A 20,674-nucleotide genomic window follows, 5' to 3' on the forward strand; every position below is an offset into this window, starting at 1 on the left:
TTTTTTTATATTAGACAAAAAGGGGAAACGTGGTGATAGCTTGCTTATGACCTGACAGATAAAGCTTGCCTGACACCTTGATATCAAGTCCCAGGAGAGGAAGGAGTGAACTGACTATGCAAGTTGTTCTCTGACCTACACACACACACACACACACACACACACACACACACACACACACGTGCACAAGCCGATAAAGATAAAAACATTCATATTACTTAATACGGTCATCTCTAGTTCCGCAAATGACACGATGCCATTTCTTCTTTGTGGCTGAACAGTACTGTGTGTGTGTGTGTGTGTGTGTGTGTGTGTGTGTGTGTGTGTGTGTGTGTGTGTGTGTGTGTGTGTGTGTGTGTGTGTGTGTGTGTGTGTCTGTGTGTCTGTGTGTGTCTGTGTGTCTGTGTATACCACATTTATCCATCCACCATTCTAGGCACCTAAGCTGATTCCGCAACTTGGCTGTTATAAATGGTGTTGGCCTAATATCTGAATATACTTGGCCTCGGCTTCCTCGTCTCCGTAAAGACACACACTCATCATGACTTGGGGAAGAAATGATGTGTACAGCTTAGTCACTGAGGACCATGGCACAGGGGAAGAATTTCCACAAAATACCTCAGGAAGGTGTGTGTGCTCATTTCAGGCGTGTGCCAGGTATACTGGGCTTTTGGTACGGGCTTGGGTTTTGTCGTTATCATTGTTGTTTGAGCCCACTGTAGCCCAGGCTGGCCTCAGACTCACTGTGTAACTGAGGATGCCCTTGAATTCACCCACCTTCTAGGTGCTGGGGTCACACGTGTGTTTATCCATGACCGGCTTCTGTGATGCTGGGGCTGGGGCCGGGGGGAGCTTTGTGTGTTCTAGGCAAGCATTGTACTAACTGACCTACAGGGTCTCACACTATATCCCAGGCTGGCCTTGGACTACAAACTCAGCCCAGCCCTCCTGCGTCAGCCTCCAAGCGGGTGGGTGTTACAGGAGTGAGCCGCCACATCCGACTTTGTGAGCGGCTCTCAACCCATGGGTCCTGACCCCTTTGGGGATTGCGTGTGAGACATTTACCTGGTGATTCATAGCAGTAGCAAAATTATAGTTATCAAGTGGCAACCAAATAATTTTATGATTTGGGGACACAGCAGCATGAGGAGCTGTGTTAAAGGGTGGCATGAGATAAGTCTTCACCCTCAGCTCCACGGGGGATGATTGAAGGAAACCTTCCAAGGAAGATAGATGCAGGCAGGTGGAGTCTGGAGCCAGGGAAAAAGCCAACTGTGGCTAGGTGTCCCGCGAGCCAGGACACATGCTGGCCCCGGAGACACAGTCATATTTGATCTCCTGTTACACACACACACACACACACACACACACACACACACACACACACACACGGTGACAGAGCTATATGAACAAGTGACCCAACCACTCCACACCTTAACTTCCTCACTGGTCAATAGGAAATCTACCCCACCCCACCCCCAGGGCCTCCGAGGACTCTCAGACATATTTGAGGAGGAGCTTTTCACTCAGGTGTGTGACAGCAAATTGTTGTTGTTATTAGTCTGTTGTTACAACGGAAACACACATGATTTCCGGGATCCCCTGCGGGCCAACCCAGCCCCCGCTCACACGCACGCACTTGAGACTGTGTGCCAGCCCCGCCCCTGAGGCACCTCGGGCCAGCAGTGCCAGGTGAGCGCTCAGGTATGCCGGTGCCTGTGCAAGGCCTGGGAGGAGGCAGGAGGAGGAGTCCGGACTACAAGGGAGGGAGAAGCTGAGAGCCAGACAGAACCAGCAGGCAGGTGAGGAGGCCAGACCCCGGAGAGAGGGAGGAGGGAGACCTGGGGGCTGGATACCTGGACCTGAGGGACCAGAGCTGGAGCCTGGACCCCTGGGTCTGAGGGAGCAGAGCTTGGGTCCCTGGGTATGAGGGAAGAGAGCTGAGGTCTAGACTCTTAGATAGGAGATAAGTCTTAGAAGACTTATCTCCTGCACCCCCAGATCTCAGCAAGGAGGCTTGGAGGCTAGAGTCTTGCATCTGAGAGATAAGGTCCGCCCTGGACCCCTGGGTCTGAACCAGGAGGTCTGAGGTCTAGACTCTTGTATCTGAGGGATAATGTTCTCTCTGGCCCCCTGAATCTGAGGGGAAACGGCTGGGGCTTGGTAATCTGGGTATGAGAAAGGAGCAGACTGGGGAGGTCTGGACTTGAGGGTCTCTTCAGGAAGAGAGTGGAGCCTACCTAGACTCCTAAGGAAAGAGGTCCCCTGGGTGAAGGGGAAACGTCAAGTCTTAATTCCTGGGCCTGAAGCAGGGATCCCTGGGTCCAAAGCAGCCAGGCTGGGGCCTGGGCAACTAGGTCTGAGGGAGGAAGGAGGGTTGAGCCAGGGTCAAGTCACCGAGCCAAGTCAGTGACTCACGTCTTTGCCGGCTCTCAAGGCACCTACCTCCAGGTGGACAGAGCACCTCATCCTGCCACCATGAACACCACCACGGGGTAAGTGGCCCCTGTGCCCCGCCAGCCCTCGCCCCTCCAACCCTTCCCCCACACCTGCCGATCCTGTTTCTACAACCCAGGCTCTACACACTGGGAGGAATGCTCCCCTCCCTGCCCAGCCTGTGGTCAGGCACAGACAGAAGGGCTTTGGTTGGAATATGCATAGCGTGTCACAGTGTGGCATGCCACCGCCTGGAACCCAGCCCCTCCCCTGGATAAATGGGAATGGGGACCTATTTTGAGAGCTGACAGGACTCAGCCAGCTGTTTGGCCATTCCCGCAGTAGGCACTCGGGCCTTTGGGAACTGTCATTTCTCTCCCATCCTGATCTTAGTATTAAACATCGGCCCTCTGCTAGAAAAGCATGAGGACAGTGCAGACTCGAATCTCCCGGAGAGAGTGGGCAGGAAGACAAAGGGGGTAGAAACGAAACCATTGAGTAGAGACATGCCACAAGCAGGATCCAGGTAAACGGCAGGAGTCTCACTAAACCTGACTGCCTGCCTAGCTCTGGCCCGCTGTTATTCTCATAGAAAGGGGGATTTAAGAAATTACAGGGGGAGGGGTGGCTGAGCAAGGAGAGTGCTTGCCTAGCATGTGTGAAACACGGGGGTCTAATCCACTGCACCGATACAACGTTAATCCCAGCACTCAAGGGGCAGAGGCAGAGGCTGGCAGAGCTCTGCAAGTTCAAGGCCAGCCTGGTGTACATAGCAAGTTCTGGGCCAGCTAGGGATCCGTAGTGAGGCCCTGTTTCAAAACACATCTAAATAAATTAACCAGTCTGAGCCGGGCGTTGGTGGCCCACGCCTTGAATCCCAGCACTCGGGAGGCAGAGGCAGGCGGATCCCTGCGAGTTCGAGGCCAGCCTGGTCTCCAGAGCGAGTTCCAGGACAGGCTCCAAAGCTACACAGAGAAACCCTGTCTCAAAAAACCAAAAAATAAAAATAAAAAATAATCAGTCTGGAGGATTATGCCTATATTCCAGTACTGAGGATATGAAAAGGCAGGAATATCAGGAGTTCAAAGTCATCTTCAACTTTGGGACCAGCCTGGCCTGCATGTGACTGTCTCAACAAAAGAGAATTATTGCAAGTGGTAATTTTTAAAAAAAAAACTTTATTTACTTATTATGCATACAGTTATCTGCATGCATGCTTGCACACCAGATCTCATTACAGATGGCTGTGAACCACCATGTGGTTGCTGGGTATTGAACTCAGGACCTCTGGAAGAGCAGCCAATGCTCTTAACCTCTGAGCCATCTCTCCAGCCCTGCAAGTGGTAATTTTAAGAGGAGACTGAAGACACTTGCCTGGGAAGACTTGAACCATGGCACGAGGGAAAGGAGATAATTCCAAGCGTACTCTGGCTACTGAAAGTCGTTGTATCAATTCCCATTTATCCTTGGTTGGGAGACTAGCCTTTCACGGCTGAGCCATCTCTCCAGCCCTCAATTCCCATTTATTGAGCAACCACTGTGTGCTAAACCCTGACCAAAATCAGATTATTAATCATTACTGAGACTAAAAAAATATTTCACCTACTGGGCTGAATTTATACAACGACGACACCAGGTAGACACTGATATGTTACAGGAAGGGAAACTGCAGTTGGAAAGATTAAGTCCCCTTACCAGGGTCTTGTCAGGGTGTTTTTTTTTTTTTGTAGGTTTATTTTTATTTATGTCTGTCTGTCTGTCTGTCTGTCTGTCTGTCTGTCTGTGTGTTTGTGCACATGAGTGTGGTGCCTGCAGAGGTCAGAAGAGAGCGTTGCATCTCCTGGAGCTGGAGTTGCAGGCAGTTGTGAGCTGCCTGACGTATGTGTTGGGAACTGAACTGCTCAGCCATCTCTCCAGCCCCGAGGTCTTAGTTGTTTGTGTTAGTTGGGGTTTTGTTTTGTTTTCTGTTGTTTGTTCTGTTTACAGGATCTTGCTCTTGTTTTTATATTTCAAGACAGGGTCTCACTATGTAGCCCAGGCTGGCCTCAAACATATAGAAATCTCTGTCTCCTGAGTGTGTACTGGGATGACGAGTGTGCACCAATCACGCCAGACTCTGCTCTTTATCTCTGTGTTGGTCAATGTTCTCTATAGGGACAGGACTGGTAGAATGGACACACACACACACACACACACACACACACACACACACACGCGCGCGCGCACGACTTATTGGAATGGCTTACAGGCTGTGGTCTGGGTAGCCCAACAATGCTGTCTCATGACAGAAGGGCCAAGAATCCAGTCCATGTTCAGTTTCCAAGGCCCGATTTGTGAGCAGTCCCAGTCTGGTGCTGGAGTCCCAGGAATTCCTAGAGAGCCGCTGGTCTTTGCTCTACATTGGAATCCCAAAGAAGTGTGTTCTAATATCAGTGAAGGAATGCCTCAGTGACAGGATAGACGAGCCTGCCAGAGAGAGTTCGGGCAAGCAGGCAAAAAGCAGGAGTTTTCTACTTCCCTGTCCTGGGTGGGATCCAGGGTTAGGATGGGTCTCCCCACCTCAAATGATCCTACTGAGAAAATCCCTCATAGGCATGCCCAGATTTGAGTTGACTCCAGTTGTAGTCAAGTTGACAGCCAGAATTAGCCAGCAGTCTTTTTTTAGTTGTATATGTCCCTCTGTCCTTCCCTCTGCCTGTGTGTGTGTGTGTGTGTGTGTGTGTGTGTGTGTGTGTGTGTATTTCTGTGTCTGTCTGTCTCTCTGTCTCTATCTGTGTCTCTTTCTATCTCTATGTGAGTCTCTGTGCGTCTATCTGTCTCTGTCTGTGTGTCTGTCTTTTTGTGTCTGTGTGTCTGTTTCTGTGTGTCTTTCTGTCTCTTTGTGTGAGTGTGTATCTGTGTGTCTCTCTGTTTCTCTGTGTCTCTCTGTCTCTGTGTGTGAGAGAGTCTGTGTGTGTGTGTCTCTTTGTATGTGTGTGTGTGTGTGTGTGAGTCTGTGTGTGTTTCTCTCTATCTTTGTGTATGTGTGTATGTGTGTCTCTGTTTCTTTGTGTGTGTGTCTGTGTATGTGTGTGTCTGTGTGTCTCTCTGTGTCTTTCTCTGTGTGTCTCTCTGTCTCTTTTGTGTGTGTGAGAGAGTCAGTGTGTGTGTGTCTCTTTGTGTGTGTGTGTGTGAGTCTGTGTGTGTCTCTGTCTCTTTGTGTGTGTGAGAGAGAGTCTGTGTGTGTGTCTCTCTATCTTTGTGTATGTGTGTCTGTGTGTCTCTCTGTATCTTTCTCTGTGTCTCTGTGTCTCTGTGTCTCTCTGTCTCCGTGTGTGTGTGTGTGTGTGTGTGTGTCTGTGTCTGTGTCTTTCTCTGTGTCTCTCTGTTTCTTTGTGTGTGTGTGTCTGTGTATGTGTGTGTCTGTGTGTCTCTCTGTGTCTCTCTGTCTCCGTGTGTGTGTGTGTGTGTGTGTGTGTGTGTGTGTGTGTGTGTGTCTGTGTCTGTGTCTTTCTCTGTGTCTCTCTGTTTCTTTGTGTGTATCTGTGTATGTGTGTGTCTGTGTGTCTCTCTGTGTCTTTGTCTCCGTGTGTGTGTGTGTGTGTGTGTGTGTGTGTGTGTGTGTCTGTGTCTGTGTCTTTCTCTGTGTCTCTCTGTTTCTTTGTGTGTGTGTGTCTGTGTATGTGTGTGTCTGTGTGTCTCTCTGTGTCTTTGTCTCCGTGTGTGTGTGTGTGTGTGTGTGTGTGTGTGTGTGTGTGTGTGTCTGTGTATCTGTGTGTAGGGGTGTGGTTATGTATGTGGTATCGTATCGGCAGAGACCAGAAGAGGGCGTTGATCCCCTAAAGCTGGAATTACAGGTGGTTGTGAGCAACCTGCCCTGGTTGCCGAGGGTCTTCTAGAAAGGCAATAAATTCTCTCAACCACTGAGCCAACTCTCCAGCCCCATCTGCCCTGTGAATTTGAACCCAGAGCTGGGTATTATAGTGTATGCCCGTGTTCCCAGCACCTTGGCAGCACAGGCAGTAAGACCACAGGTTCAAGACCATCCTCGGCTACATAGTGATTTCTAGACCCTATCTCAAAACACAAAAGCATTTTTTATAAAAACAAGAGAAGCTGAGACACGCCCTTAATCCCAGCACTGGCCGGGGGGGGGGGGGGGGGGGGGGGGGGCAGAGGCAGGAGGATCTCTATGAGTTTGAGGCCTAGTCTCCATAGTGAGTTCTAGCCAGGGCTACATAGGGAGACCCCCGTCTTAGGGTGAGAGGGAGAGACAGACACAGACAGACAGACAGACAGACAGACAGACTGTTTGAACCCAGGTCTATATAACATAGAGCTCTCTGCCCCCACACATTATCATGTCACACCATCTTTTTTGTTTTTGTTTTTTGTTTGTTTGTTTGTTTGTTTTTCAAGACAGGGTTTCTCTGTGGCTTTGGAGGCTTTGGAGGCGGGTCTCGAACTCACAGAGATCCATCACACCATCTTTTTAAACACTGCCACCCATTACCCTTCCTGGTGCCCTGCCTGGCATTCCTGCAGGCTCCATCTCCAGCCCCATGGCCCTCTAAACCAATGGTCCTCACCCTATGGGTCACGGCCCCTTTGGGGGTCAAATGACTCTTTCACGGGGGTCGCATATCAGGTGTTTACATTCCAATTCACAACAGCAGCAAACTCACAGTTAGGAAGTAGCAATGAAAGTTATTTTACGGTTGGGGGTGTCACCACAGCATGAGGAACTGCATTAAAGGGTCACAGACGGCATCAGGAAGGTGAGGACCACTGCTTTAAGCCCGATTTTTTTTTTTCTTCACCAGGCCTGAAGCTGCACCCAAACCAAGTGCAAAGTCTATCTATGGTGAGCTTGAGGGTAAAGAAGACCAAGAAGAAAGGTCTTGGGGGGAGAGAGAATACGGTTATGGTCTTGAGTCTGAGGGAGGAGGGCTGGGGCTGACTCCTGGGTCTGAGGGAGGAGGGCTGGGGATGACTCCTGTGTCTGAGGGAGGAGGGCTGGGGCTGACTCCTGTGTCTGAGGGAGGGAGGGCTGGGGATGACTCCTGGGTCTGAGGGAGGAGGGCTGGGGATGACTCCTGGGTCTGAGGGAGGAGGGCTGGGGATGACTCCTGGGTCTGAGGGAGGAGGGCTGGGGATGACTCCTGGGTCTGAGGGAGGAGGGCTGGGGCTGACTCCTGTGTCTGAGGGAGGAGGGCTGGGGTTGACTCCTGGGTCTGAGGGAGGAGGGCTGGGGCTGACTCCTGTGTCTGAGGGAGGAGGGCTGGGGCTGACTCCTGTGTCTGAGGGAGGAGGGCTGGGGATGACTCCTGGGTCTGAGGGAGGAGGGCTGGGGATGACTCCTGGGTCTGAGGGAGGAGGGCTGGGGATGACTCCTGGGTCTGAGGGAGGAGGGCTGGGGATGACTCCTGGGTCTGAGGGAGGAGGGCTGGGGTTGACTCCTGGGTCTGAGGGAGGAGGGCTGGGGATGACTCCTGGGTCTGAGGGAGGAGGGCTGGGGATGACTCCTGGGTCTGAGGGAGGAGGGCTGGGGCTGACTCCTGGGTCTGAGGGAGGAGGGCTGGGGATGACTCCTATGTCTGAGGGAGGAGGGCTGGGGCTGACTCCTGTGTCTGAGGGAGGAGGGCTGGGGCTGGGGATGACTCCTGTGTCTGAGGGAGGAGGGCTGGGGATGACTCCTGTGTCTGAGGGAGGAGGGCTGGGGCTGACTCCTGGGTCTGAGGGAGGAGGGCTGGGGCTGACTCCTGGGTCTGAGGGAGGAGGGCTGGGGCTGACTCCTGGGCCTCAGGGAGGAGGGCTGGGGTCTGGATCTCAGGGACAAGGCTGAAGCCTGACTCCTGGGTGCACTCTCCCCCTCCTTGCTTTAGAACAAAGGAAGCGTTACTCCACTGTGGTTATGGCCGACGTATCCCAGTATCATGTCAATGTGAGTCTGTGTTTTCCTGAGATATCTCTTGGGGGGAAGTGGGCCCAACGTGAGAGGGCTTTCGAAAACAGATGGTCCCTCAAGCAGAAAGGACTCTAGGGACCAGTGGTGGTGGTGGCGGCACACAACTTTAATCCCAGCACTTGGGAGGCAGAGGCAGGCAGATCTCAGGGCTCAAGGCCAGCCTGGTCTACTGAGTGAGTTCCAGGACAGCCTGGGCTACACAGAAACCTTGGCTGGAAATCCAAAAAGCCAAGAGAGGGAGAGACTCTAGGAAAAGTCAGCCCTCTCTCTCCCCCATGGATGTCCCTCCACATTGCCTGAGACAAGATCAGTGCCATCAAACCTTGCCCTGAGCCATCCCAGGTGCTGGATTCAGGGACAAATCAGCCACCGTTCTCGAGAGATTCCCACAAGAGGGTGTGGAATACATTATAATGCGGCACAGAGAACTCACTTACAGAAGTTCGATCCTTGCTATTCCCTGCCCTTGAGGGGCCTTCAGTCTTGGTGAGAATATGACCGAATTAGAAGGAAATCTACCCAGCGCTGACCACTGAAGGAGCCCTGGTGGCTTGGAGGCTAGGTTGTTATTTTTTTGTTTTGTTTTGTTTGATGTCTTCTGGGGTCTGAATAAAGGCAGCTGGAGTCCCTGTTCTAACGGAGGAGGACCGAGGTCTGGACTCAAGGGTCTGAGAAAAGCATCCTGGGAGAGGTGCAGTTAGACTGAGCCCTTAGCCCAGCCAGCAGCAGCGTGCCATTGCCTGGGACTCATCGCTTTCTTTGTCTCCTGCCAGCACCTGGTCACCTTCTGCTTGGGGGAGGAGGACGGCGTGCACACGGTGGAAGACGCTTCCAGAAAGCTGGCCGTCATGGACAGCCAGGGGCGCGTCTGGGCACAGGAGATGCTCCTGAGAGTGTCGCCTGGCCATGTCACTCTGCTTGACCCGGTCTCCAAGGTGCCAGGGGGCGCGTGGGTAGAAAAGAACCACGGGGGGGCCGGGATCTGAGTGTGAATCCTGGCTCCTAAGCGTCCTTCCCCTGGGGACTTTGGCAAGCTGTCCTTTGGAACCTTGGCTGTTAAACAGGGTGTTATCTCCAGGCCCCTGAACTCTTCTCCTGGGCACTGCTGTGGTGGTTTCGGGAGTCTGTGCCTCCATTTACCTCTCGGTCTCATCCTGCAGGAGGAACTGGAGTCGTATCCTCTTGATGCCATCGTCCGCTGCGACGCGGTGATGCCCCGCGGCCGGAGCCGCTCGCTGCTGCTCCTGGTGTGCCAAGAGCCAGAGCGCGCACAACCGGACGTCCACTTTTTCCAGGGCCTGCTCCTCGGGGTGAGTGGGCGTGGCTCCATGGGGCTTTCTTGGAGGGCGGGGCTTCTATGTTTGGGGGCAGGGTCTGCGGCAGGCAGAGGGGCGTGGCCCAGGAGGGAGGAGGGTTTGAGGACAGGCTGAACTCTGGACCAAGACTGATGAAGGTAAGGATGGGGAGAAGGTGCAGGCGACAGGCTGGGATACTGAGGCCTCGAGAAAACCCTGGGATGGACGGTCTGGGAAGCGGGTAGAGCCAAGATGAGGGCCCGAGGCGCTCGCCCAAGACAGCGAAGCGGGGCGCTAAGAACAGGAGGAGAGAGCGATGAGGGGGGCGCCAGAGGAGAGGTCTAAAGGCATGATTGGCAGGCGGAGCTGATCCGTGAGGATATCCAAGGGGCTCTGCAGAACTACCGCTCCGGACGAGGGGAACGCAGGGCGGCGGCGCTCAGGTAAGGAGGAGGGAGAGCAGGAGGAGCGGGAGGAGGGGGAGCAGCAGGAGGAGCAGGAGGAGCAGGAGAAGGAGGAGCAGGAGCAGGAGGAGGCAGATACAGAACTCTCTGGAAAACATTCTCCCGTCTATGGGCCTCATTCTTCTCAACTAAGAAATGGGCTGGAGGGCTGGAGAGATGGCTCAGAGGTTAAGAGCACTGGCTGCTCTTCCAGAGGTCCTGAGTTCAATTCCCAGCAACCACATGGTGGCTCACAACCATCCGTTATGAGATCTGGTGCCCTCTTCTGGTGTGCAGATAGACATGGAAGCAGAATGTTATGTACATAATAAATAAATAAAATCTTTTAAAAAAAGAAAAAAGAAAAAAAGAAATGGGCTTGAGCCTGGCGGTGATGGTGCACACCTTTAGTCCCAGCACTCGGGAGGCCGGCGGATCTCTGTGAGTTCGAGGCCAGCCCGCTCTCCAGAGCGAGTGCCAGGATAGGCTCCAAAGCTACACAGAGAAACCTTGTCTCGAAAAACCAAAAAAAAAAAAAAAAAAAAAAAAAAAAAGTCTTGATACGAACAACCTAGAGCGTTGGATGCGGTCACAAGTTAGCCTTAGGTCACAGGTACCTCCCAGACAAGATGACCCGGTTCTCCAGACTTGAACCCGTCTTAGTCTTTGGTTTCTCCGTCTCCGTATCCAGTTCCTGCGTTTGACCCCCCTATCTCTCTCTCCCTGGTCCCATTGGTTAGCCCAGCCTCAGTTTCCCCCATGTCACGACGCAGGGCCACGCAGGAGGAGCTGCAACGTGGCGCCTCTCCAGCTGCGGAGACCCCGCCCTTACAGCGTCGCCCCTCAGTCCGTGCGGTCATCAGCACCGTGGAACCGTCCGCGGGCCACGGGCGACCCCAGGTGGAGCCAATCTCAGAGACGGAAGAAGCGAGGAGATCCGGTCCAGCTCGCCCCACCACGAGCAATGCTAACCCGACCTCCCCGGACCTGGGCCCGCGCGGTCCTGAGCTGGCGGGTCTGCAGGCCGAGCGGGATGTGGTGAGCCTGCGTGCCGGGCACCAGTTTGGGGCGGGGAAGGATTGCCACGACCATCAAGTCAGACTGGAGGTGGGAGGGCGGGGTGGCGAGATTCAGGAGCTTGGCACCTCTAGATGTGACTGTCAAGGTGCCGAGCTCGAGGGCGTGGCTCAGTTCTAGAAGCGTGGCTACCACCCACTGCTCCAGTTAGGGGCGCGCGGCCTGACATAGGGGATGGATCAGGCGACCTGGACCTGGTGTGGGACTCAGGGGCATCTTTGCGCTCGTGCGCGTGCGGCAGGATATCCTGAACCACGTGTTCGACGACGTGGAGAGCTTCGTATCCAGGTTGCAAAAGTCAGCAGAGGCTGCCCGGGTTTTGGAGCACCGCGAGCGCGGCCGCAGGACCCGACGCCGAGCAGCCGGAGGTAAGGGGCTTCCACGTCTAACCCAGATGATGCCCACATAACCTCTCTCCCTGGGGCGTCCCACCACCAGCCAGGTCTGACTTCCTCCGCCTCTCTGTTTGGGTGTCCCCTCCTTTGGAACTATTATCTACCCAATGCTGCCCGGCTGTCCCCACCACCTCACCTGCTCCCCACCCACAGAGGGCCTGCTGACGCTGCGAGCCAAGCCACCCACCGAGGCCGAATACACAGACGTGCTTCAGAAAATCAAATACGCTTTCAGTCTGCTGGTGAGGATGCAGCCCCTCGCTGGGCACCGATGGGGTGAGGACACTGTGACTCTGACATCCTACGAATGTGAAATGACCTCCCTTCCTTCCAGGCCCGGTTGCGCGGCAACATCGCCAACCCCTCCTCTGCAGAGCTGTTACACTTTCTGTTTGGACCTCTACAAATGGTGAGATTCGCTCCCAGATCCCAGATCCCAGCTCCCAGGCCTGGGCCCCACCCCATCCCACCCCAACATCCCCCCGCCCCGCGCGTGCGCGCTGGTTTTGGAAGGACTGGGATTAGACTTCAAGAAGGCCCTGTTGGCATGCTCACTCCTGTTGGCCTGGTAGATTGTGAATACTTCGGGGGGTCCTGAGTTCGCGAGCAGTGTGCGACGACCGCACCTGACCTTGGAGGCTGTGGCCCTGCTCCGCGACAATGTCACTCCTCGGGAAAACGCGCTGTGGACCTCGTTGGGGGACTCCTGGACCCGCCCAGGGTGAGAGGGGAAATCAGACTGTAGAGGCGGAATGCGGCTAAATTAATCGAGGAGGGGAGGGAACTTAGGGTAAATGCCAGGATCCAACTGGAGAAAGGGCTTGAAGGAAAGGATCTAACCAGACAGTCCGACTGAAGCAAAAGGCGGGGCCTTGGAGAGTTGAGAGGCAGACTACAGGGCAAGGAGGGGCGCTTAGGTGAGTGGGACCCAGCTGTGGCCTATAGCTTGGAGATGGGAGGGACTCTGCTTGGAGACTTAAGGGCAGAAACAGAGCTGAGAGACTAGGAGGGGATCAAAGGGCAAGGTGGATTGATATAAGTATTTAGAAAGTAGCTAGGGGCTGGAGAGATGGCTCAGCGGTTAAGAGCACTGACGGCTCTTCCAAAGGACTTGGGTTCAATTCCCAGCACCCACATAACAACTGCCTGTAACTCCAAGATCTCCCCCTCACACAGAAATGCACGCAGGCAAAACACCAACGCACATAAAATAAAAATAAATAAATAAAAATAAAAAAAGAAAGTAGCTAGACATTTGGGCTTGGTGGCACGAACTTGTAATCCCAGCACTTGGGAGGTGGTGACCGGAGGATCAGACGTTTAAGATTGCCCTCCACAAGAAATCGAGCTTGAGACCCTGTCACAAAAATGGCTGTGCGGGAGGTATGAGTTTCTGCAAGTTTTATGCCCGGAGCTTATGTAAATGTGGTCGGAGAGAGTTGCTTCCCAAAATTGTCCTCTGATTTTCGCACGTGTCCACCCACACCCACACGCTCACAATAATAAGTAAATAAATGCTTTATGTAACCAAGAACTTAGGAAATAAGAATCAGGGGGTTGTCTACAGGTCAAGGCCAGACTAGTCTAAATAGCTAACTCCAGGCTAGCCAGTCTATCGAGACTGTCCCAGCCCCCCCCCCCCGCCCCCACCCCCCCCAATAGGAAATGATTTGGCATCATAGGCTGGAAAAGGCGTGAGAGTGGAATCGGTGTGTTTAGAAATATAGTTGACGGGTGGACAAGAGAACAAACAGCTCTTCCAGAGAATCTAGGTTTGTTCCCAGCACCCACATGGTGGCTCACAACTGTCCGTAACTCCAGTTCCAGAGGATCTGATGCCCTCTTCTGTCTCCCGCGAGCACCTGGCACACACGTGATGCACACTTAAACACATGCAAGCAAACCATCAGACACATAACTTTTTTTTCCAATTTTTTAAAGATTTAGTTATTATTATTTACTTAATAAATATTTATTATATTTATTACATATACAGTGTTCTGCCTACATGCCAGCAGAGGGCACCAGATTGAATTGTAGATGGTTGTGAGCCACCATGTGGTTGCTGGGAATTGAACTCAGGACCCCTGGAAGAGCAGTCAGTGCTCTTAACCTCTGAGCCATCTCTCCAGCCCCTCCATTTTTTTTTTTTTTAAATAAAGAAATGTAATGTCCTAAGTGGGGCTTAGAGAGTGGAAGCAGATAAAGAAAGATGGAGTTAAGAATTTTAAGAAGCCAGTTGGCGGTTGTGCATGCCAGCACTCAGGAGGCAGAGGCAGGTGGATGGATCTCTATGAGTTCGAGGCCAGCCTGGTCTACAGAGAGAGAGTTCCAGGACAGACTTCTCCAAAGCTACAGAGAAACCCTGTCTGAACCCACCACGACCACCACAAAGAAAAAAAGGATTTCAAGAGGAGAGCCAGGTTTATAGCAAGAGAGAAAGTTGTGAACTAATGCCCAGGGCTTAGTGTGGCCTACCTCTGGGCTGGGTCTCTCTCTGAACACAGGGTGGAGCTGCCCCGGGAGGAAGAAGCGGCTCCGTACAGTCCCGAATTTTACAGTGGCTGGGAGCCTCCGGCCACTGACCCGCAAGGCCGCGCCTGGGAGGACCCGGTGGAAAAACAGCTACAGCATGAGAAGAGGCGCAGGCAGGTGAGGCAGGGTTGCCGGGGGAGCACTGGGCTCCCCGTTTCTGCACAACATGGGCGAGCAGGACGTCTGAGGTCTAGCCTGCCTGACCCCAAGCTCTCTCTCTTCCCGCAGCAAAGCGCCCCCCAGATCGCTGTCAATGGGTGAGTGACCGCTGCAGGGTGGCCAGGGATGGGGTTGGGAGGACTGAGTCCCGGGGTCACCCCGGCTCTGACTCCGACCCTCCCCCTTTTTTCTTGTCTTTTTTTTTTTTTTTTTTTTTTTTAAACCTCTGCCTTCCCGGCTCTTTGCAGGTGGGTGAGGTGGTGAGGAGGCGGGCTGGGGTGGGGGTGGGGAGGAGCCAGGAGGGAGGGGGGGAGGAGCCCAGAACTCTGGGTCCAAGGGAAGAGGGAAAGGAGGCTTAGTTTGCTGAAGCTATGAGAGTTAAGGGCTGAAAGTGGGTGGGTCTAAAGGCTTGGACCCCACACCCCCACCCCCGGCATCCTCAAAAGATTGAAAAGGTGCAGTTTGGTGTTCTAGGACCTGGGAGAGCACCATGCTTGAGTCCCCAGAGCACAGAGCACTGGGTGTCAGAGAAAAAAAAAAAAAAAATGGAGACCAAAAAGCAGGGTTGGGACTTCCGAGGATTCAGGGACAAGTTTGAGGAAACGTGAGAAAGTGCTGGCATCCCTGGACCACTAACTGAGGTGGGACTTCCGGCTTCCTAATGCGCAAAGGAATAGCACGTACTGAGCAAACTGGAATGCTCCCAGGGCTGAAAGAATGGAGGAAATTGAAGGTCAAGACAGGACTCCTGCCTAGGTCCCTGGGAAGGAAAGAACTAGGGACCTAAATTTACAGTTCTACCAAACTGTGGAAGCTGAGGGCTGCAGGTCCAGGTGAGGAAGTGATGGAGAGGGGGTCACAGCCCTAGGATCCTTGGGGAAATAGGGGCCAGGAGTGGAGGGCGTGGATGAGGCTTGAGAACAAAATGATAGACTTGGAGGAGAGGAATTGGGGGCCTAGGTGAGAGCCCCAGCAGAGGGTCTCAGCAGGGACGGCATACTGGGAGCTGTCAGTCCCACACATGGGGCGCCGAGGCCCTGAAGAGTCCCCTCCTCCCTTCCACAGGTAGGCCTGATCCGGGATGAGGTCTCTCTTGCTGGGGGCGCCAGAGCTAATCGTCCCCCAGGCTGCCTGGTGCTGCAGGGCCCTCTTGTCTGTCTGTCTGCTTCTGAATCTTGGGCTCAGCACCTGCAAGCTGTTTACTCGCCTTCTCTGGCTGTAATTTCTTTGCCTGGAAGGGTGAGGACTCTCTGGCGCTGTAAGGGGCTTGCAAAGAGCTCAGTGCCGTGACTCACCCTGAGTTCAAATCCAGCTGCATGAAGAACAGTACAGAGTGACCCTGACAAGGGCAGCCTAGGGCCAGCTCAGTCACACCTTTCTCTTTCTTGTGCACTGGCCGTTACTACAGTATCCCTCGGTTCCTTCATATAGAAAGAGAAATAGTGAGCCGGGCAGTGGTGGCGCACACCTTTAATCCCAGCACTTGGGAGGCAAAGGCAGGTGGATCTCTGTGAGTTCAAGACCAGCCTGGTCTACAAGAGCTAGTTCCAGGATAGTCTCCAAAGCCACAGAGAAACCCTGTCTCGAAAAACCAAAAAAGAAAAAAGAAAGAAAGAGAAATAGTGAGACCGGCAGTGGTGGTGCATGTCTTTAGTCCCAGCACTGGGGAGGCAGAGGCAGGCGGATTTCTGTGAGTTCAAGGATAGACTGGTCTACAGAGTGAGTTCCAAGACAGCCAGAACTAAACAGTGAAACCCTGTCTTGGAAAAAAAAAGTGAAATAATGGCCATATTCTGGTGATGGTGTAGGCCTGTGGTCCCAGCTACTCAGAGACAGGAAGCAGGAGAATCAAAATCAAGGCCTGCTTTGACTACAAAGTGAGCTTCAAAGGCCAGCCTGGGCAAAGCAACAAGGCCTTGCCTCAAAATGAAAAAATAAAAATAAAAGAGGCTGGAGAAATGGCTTAGTGGTTAAGAGTACTGGCCGCTCTTCCAGGGGACCAGGGTTCAATTCCCAGCACCCAGACATACAGCAGCTCACAACTCCAGTTTCAGGGAATCCGGTGTTCTCTCTGGTCTCTGTAGGCACCAGGCACTCAAGTTGTGCAGACATAAAATAACACAGAGGGCTGGGCTGGGGCTCAGTGGCAGGCATTTGCCCAGAATCCCCCAGTAAAGACATAGCTCAGTGAATCCAGAGCTGAGGGGCTGGGCGTATATTAATGGTGGAATCCTTGCCTAGAATCCAACCAGCGAAGGGCTGTGGCCGTGGCTCGGCTGTAGAACCCTGTCCTGGTATCTACCATGAAGGGCTGGGACATGGCTCAGAGATAAAACACTTGCCTAGACTCTACCGCTGAGAGCCTGGGGTGTGGATCAGTGGACAGTGCCCGCCTAGCATGCACAAGGCCCCTGGGTTCAATCCCCTGTACCACAAAAAAAAAAAAGGGGGGGTGGAGGGAGGGTAAGAGTGAGATCTCAGGAGAAGGAAGGAACCAAATTCATGGAACTACAAGGGAACTCCAGGAGAATCGAAGCGTTTCTGGCGTACGTTGCTGTGTAAGCACAAGGGTCGGCTATTTTTGCACCCTGTTCATTATCCTAGCGGGTGATGGGAATAGATCTGCTGTCTCTAGCCGATTCCTCATGATCCTCACTGATGAAAATGCAGGTGAGGGGCTGGAGAGATTAAGAACACTGTCTGCTCTGGCACTGGACCTAGGTTCATTCAGCTCCCCACAGCACATGGTGGCCCACAAATATCTGTAACTCCAGCTCTAAGAACCCAGGTCTAGGACACCCTCTCCTGGACTCTGTGGCTACTGCACACAGGTGATGCACATACACACACATGCATGCAGGCAACACACACACACACACACACACACACACACACACACACACACAATGCATGTGAACGACTGGGGATGAAGCTCGGAAGCTAAGCACTTCCCTGGCATGCACGGGCCCTGGGTTCAATCCCCAGCACCCCATAATGAATTAAATCGTTATCATGATACGGTGTGTTTACTGCATGGTGCCAGGCAAGGAAATGAGCTAACTCCATTCAAGCTGTGACTCCAGTGTCAAGCCTGTATTAACATATTAACCTGGGCCTCTGCTCTGACCCCCTGCTTGGCTCTAACCCCACCTCACACCTTAGAGTCCAGACCAGCAGGGCTGGCTACCTCCTAATCTCCTGCTGGTTTCTTTCTCCCCAGTCATCAAGATCCAGACCTGGAAGCCGCCGAGCTAGAAGAGAGAGCCAGAAAGTGGGTTCTGTGTAACTATGACTTCCAGGCCCGAAATAGCAGCGAGCTGTCTGTCAAGCACGGAGATGTGTTGGAGGTTAGCGGTGTGGGGGGCCTGAGACCCTGAAATTGGTCAATTTAGCCCTAGGTATAGAACCGGAGCGTGAATTCTCTCCTTATACGCCACCTAGGTCCTGGATGACAGGCGCAAGTGGTGGAAGGTTCGGGACCATCAGGGACAGGAGGGTTATGTACCCTATAACATCCTGACACCCCACCCTGGACCTCAGGTGCACCGCAGCCAAAGTCCTGCAGGAAACCTAGTAAGTCGGCGTGTTCTTGCTTCTTCGGGGAGAAAGGGGGGCAAGATCCTAGGTCCTGGGGATGAGGACAGAGAAAATCAGGTGTGAAGGTTGCTGTTTGGAAAGGGGGGGGGGTGGTCAGATGTTTATTGGGAAAGGAGCTGGAAGCCTCTCTTCATTCCCTTCCAGGAGACGAGTCCTCCTCCTCCCCCACCCGCACCAGCTCCAGCCCCTGCTCAGGTGCGACCCCACTGGGACAGTTGCGACAGTCTCAACAATTTGGACCCCAGCGAGAAGGGTGAGTGGTGGAGCGTCACTCTGGGAAGTGATCCTTGTCTTCGCTTTTCAGGCTCCACCCTGGGCACCCTAGCGGCTCCCAGCCCCCTGACCCCAGAACCCCTGAGCGCGCACTCCCCTCCGCCCCCCCCCCCCTCACGGTTTCGCTTCTGCAGAGAAATTCTCCCAGATGCTCAGTGTCAATGAGGAGCTGCAGGCGCGCCTTGCGCAGGGCCGTTCGGGTCCCAGCCGGGTAGCCCCGGGACCCCGCGCCCCGGAGCCTCAGCTCAGCCCGCGCTCTGAGGCCTCGGTGGTCCGTGCCTGGCTGCAGACCAAGGGCTTTAGCTCGGGGTGAGTGGGGCTCCCCCCGGGGCTAGTCTGAAGAGACCTGTGCTTGAACTGAAAGGCGAGGTTCCCATTGGTCCAGGGGTGGGGGCGTGGAAACTGTGGAGCAGGCCCAAATTGCAACGCCCAATGCCCAGGGACAGGCTCCAAACGGAGGCCACAGGAAAGGAAGTCCCATCCCCTTTCCGAAGCCCCAAATCTCCAAGAGTTTGAACATCCCCCCTTCCCCCCAGCTTCCTTGTTTGAGAACTCTGATTGCACAAGCAGCTAGGTAGGTGTGGCGTGATTGGTGGGGGGCCGAGGGAGCTTGATGAGCTGTGATGGCCCCTGCTGCCTCGCTCAGGACTGTGGACGCGCTCGGCGTGCTGACCGGAGCACAGCTCTTCTCGCTGCAAAAGGAAGAGTTGCGGGCGGTGTGCCCCGAGGAAGGGGCGCGGGTGTACAGCCAAGTCACCGTGCAGCGCGCGCTGCTGGAGGTGAGCGAATCCTTGGGGCCGGACAAGGCGACAGAGGGTAGGGTGGGGATGGGGGGCCTGGGGGGAGGGGGTCGTCCAGGGTTCACATACTAAGATCTTGATTTCTACCCCGCTCTCCAGGACAGAGAAAAAGTGTCGGAGCTGGAGGCCGTGATGGAGAAGCAAAAGAAAAAAGTGGAAGGCGAGACCAAAACAGAAGTTATTTGATCCTTCCTGACTCGGTCACAAAACGTGATGGCATGGCGGGGCTCCCAGCGCCCCCTAGGACAACAGTCGCCAGACTCCTCCCCGTGACCGGGGACAGTAGATGTCCCGAAGGATCGCCCACCCTCATCTCCCGGCTCACTCGCTCGCTCGCTCTCCTGGCGGGCAGGCTGCGCTGACAGTGCCGGCTGGAACCCTTCCGGGGGACCTCAGACTGACGGGGACGGGGACGGGGACGGGGACGGAGCATACAGACACTACCAGAGAGGCACGCCCAAGAGGCGCACGGAGGGAGGGCCCTGGGCGTCGTGACGTGCTATAAACAGCCTCCTTTCTAGACCATGCGTGTCACCTGCTGTCCCCTTCTCTCGCCGGCTACCCAGGAGCCAGGAATCTGAGAGATGCCCCACGCTTCCTCCCCATAAACCTGGAGAGTCCAGCCCAGGCTTCCTAATCACCAGTCTATCCTCGCACTGGCCCCATCTACATCCCTTCTCCTGTTCAAAACCCTCGCCTGGCTGGCTCCTCGCTGTTCTCAGTCCTGTCTCCTGGTGTTTAAGGCCTGGGCTTTTCTCATTGTCTCCGCCCACCCTGCATTTCGGCCCAGCCGCTCCCGACCACAAGCGGTTTGCACTTAACGCTTCTGAGGGTTGGAGCGGCCCCCATCACCCTGGCTCGGCTCTCCTAGCCACACCGTGGACACCCGTGTCCAGCCTCTAAGGACCGGCCATGCAGATCTGGACGCTCCCGGGGCATGCCACGGGCTCTTGGTTCTTCCTGGCCCCTCAACAACTTTCTCCCTGCCAAGCCCTGCAACTTGTCCAGGTTATGCAGGTGGATGGTAAGAGCCGGTTTTCTCATCCGCGCTAGGTTTATCTAAGGCCTTTCTTTTCCCTGCATCCTTGGAACACTCCCAAGAGTCCCACCGTTGCAGTCGGCCTCTGCTCCCCGCGCAGCTCAGTCCTTACCTGGGCCACCAGGTGGCGCACCTCGAATCTGACCCAGGAGGGCCAGCCTTGGGCTGACTTCACTAAGCCCCCTTTCCTTCTGGAACACTGTAGCGTTCCAGTAAGCCTTTAGTGTCCATTCCCTTGGTTTCTCCTGGTACATGAGATAAAACCTAACTCCAGCATGACAGCCGATGGCCTGTGACCCCTATGGGCTCAGGTCGCCCTTCCTCTCTGTTCGGGACTCCAGGCACTGGTCCATGCTGTTGGTTCTGTTGGGATGTCTTGGCTCCATGGTGTCTTATCACTGCCTGGGGCGTCATTTCTTATGTCGCGCTTGGTTGGTTTGTTGGAGGCCGTCTGGGTACAGCCCCAAACTCTCGGTCCTCCAGTTTCAGTTTCCTGCATGTGGGGATATTGGCAGGCGCCCTGCTGCCACCCTCTTTTCTAATCGAGAAACCAAAAGTACAAGCAGTTGCCCAAGCTGTTTTGATTCCGGCAGTGAGGTCCCAGACTACAGACTGAAATGCCAGCAGGAGCCATCTGGCTTGCTGGGACATCAGGTGATCAGGTGCCTGTGGCTGGCT

General features: G+C 54.3%; 1 protein-coding gene across 2 annotated transcripts; it reads left to right on the plus strand.

Moving 5' to 3' along the window:
- Nucleotides 1-2,448: 2,448 nt before the first annotated feature.
- Nucleotides 2,449-19,143, plus strand: LOC113831486 (epidermal growth factor receptor kinase substrate 8-like protein 1). 2 transcript variants are annotated; one of them, XM_035449564.1, is made up of 20 exons: nt 2,479-2,495; nt 7,239-7,279; nt 8,301-8,359; nt 9,157-9,318; nt 9,544-9,693; nt 10,039-10,121; nt 10,895-11,159; nt 11,440-11,566; nt 11,747-11,835; nt 11,928-12,002; nt 12,166-12,314; nt 14,101-14,245; nt 14,357-14,385; nt 15,719-15,744; nt 17,516-17,634; nt 17,729-17,860; nt 18,032-18,137; nt 18,292-18,466; nt 18,804-18,936; nt 19,057-19,143. In XM_035449564.1, the coding sequence occupies exons 1-20, from the start codon at nt 2,479-2,481 to the stop codon at nt 19,141-19,143; spliced, it is 2,169 nt and encodes a 722-aa protein (XP_035305455.1). The 2 variants fall into 2 exon arrangements, with proteins under 2 accessions (XP_035305456.1, XP_035305455.1); XM_035449565.1 differs by lacking the exon at nt 15,719-15,744 and having other exon boundaries at nt 2,449-2,495; nt 17,508-17,634; nt 18,029-18,137.
- Nucleotides 19,144-20,674: the final 1,531 nt, after the last annotated feature.

This window comes from Cricetulus griseus, chromosome 9 (assembly GCF_003668045.3).
Source record: "Cricetulus griseus strain 17A/GY chromosome 9, alternate assembly CriGri-PICRH-1.0, whole genome shotgun sequence".
In the NCBI taxonomy this organism is placed as follows: domain Eukaryota; kingdom Metazoa; phylum Chordata; class Mammalia; order Rodentia; family Cricetidae; genus Cricetulus; species Cricetulus griseus.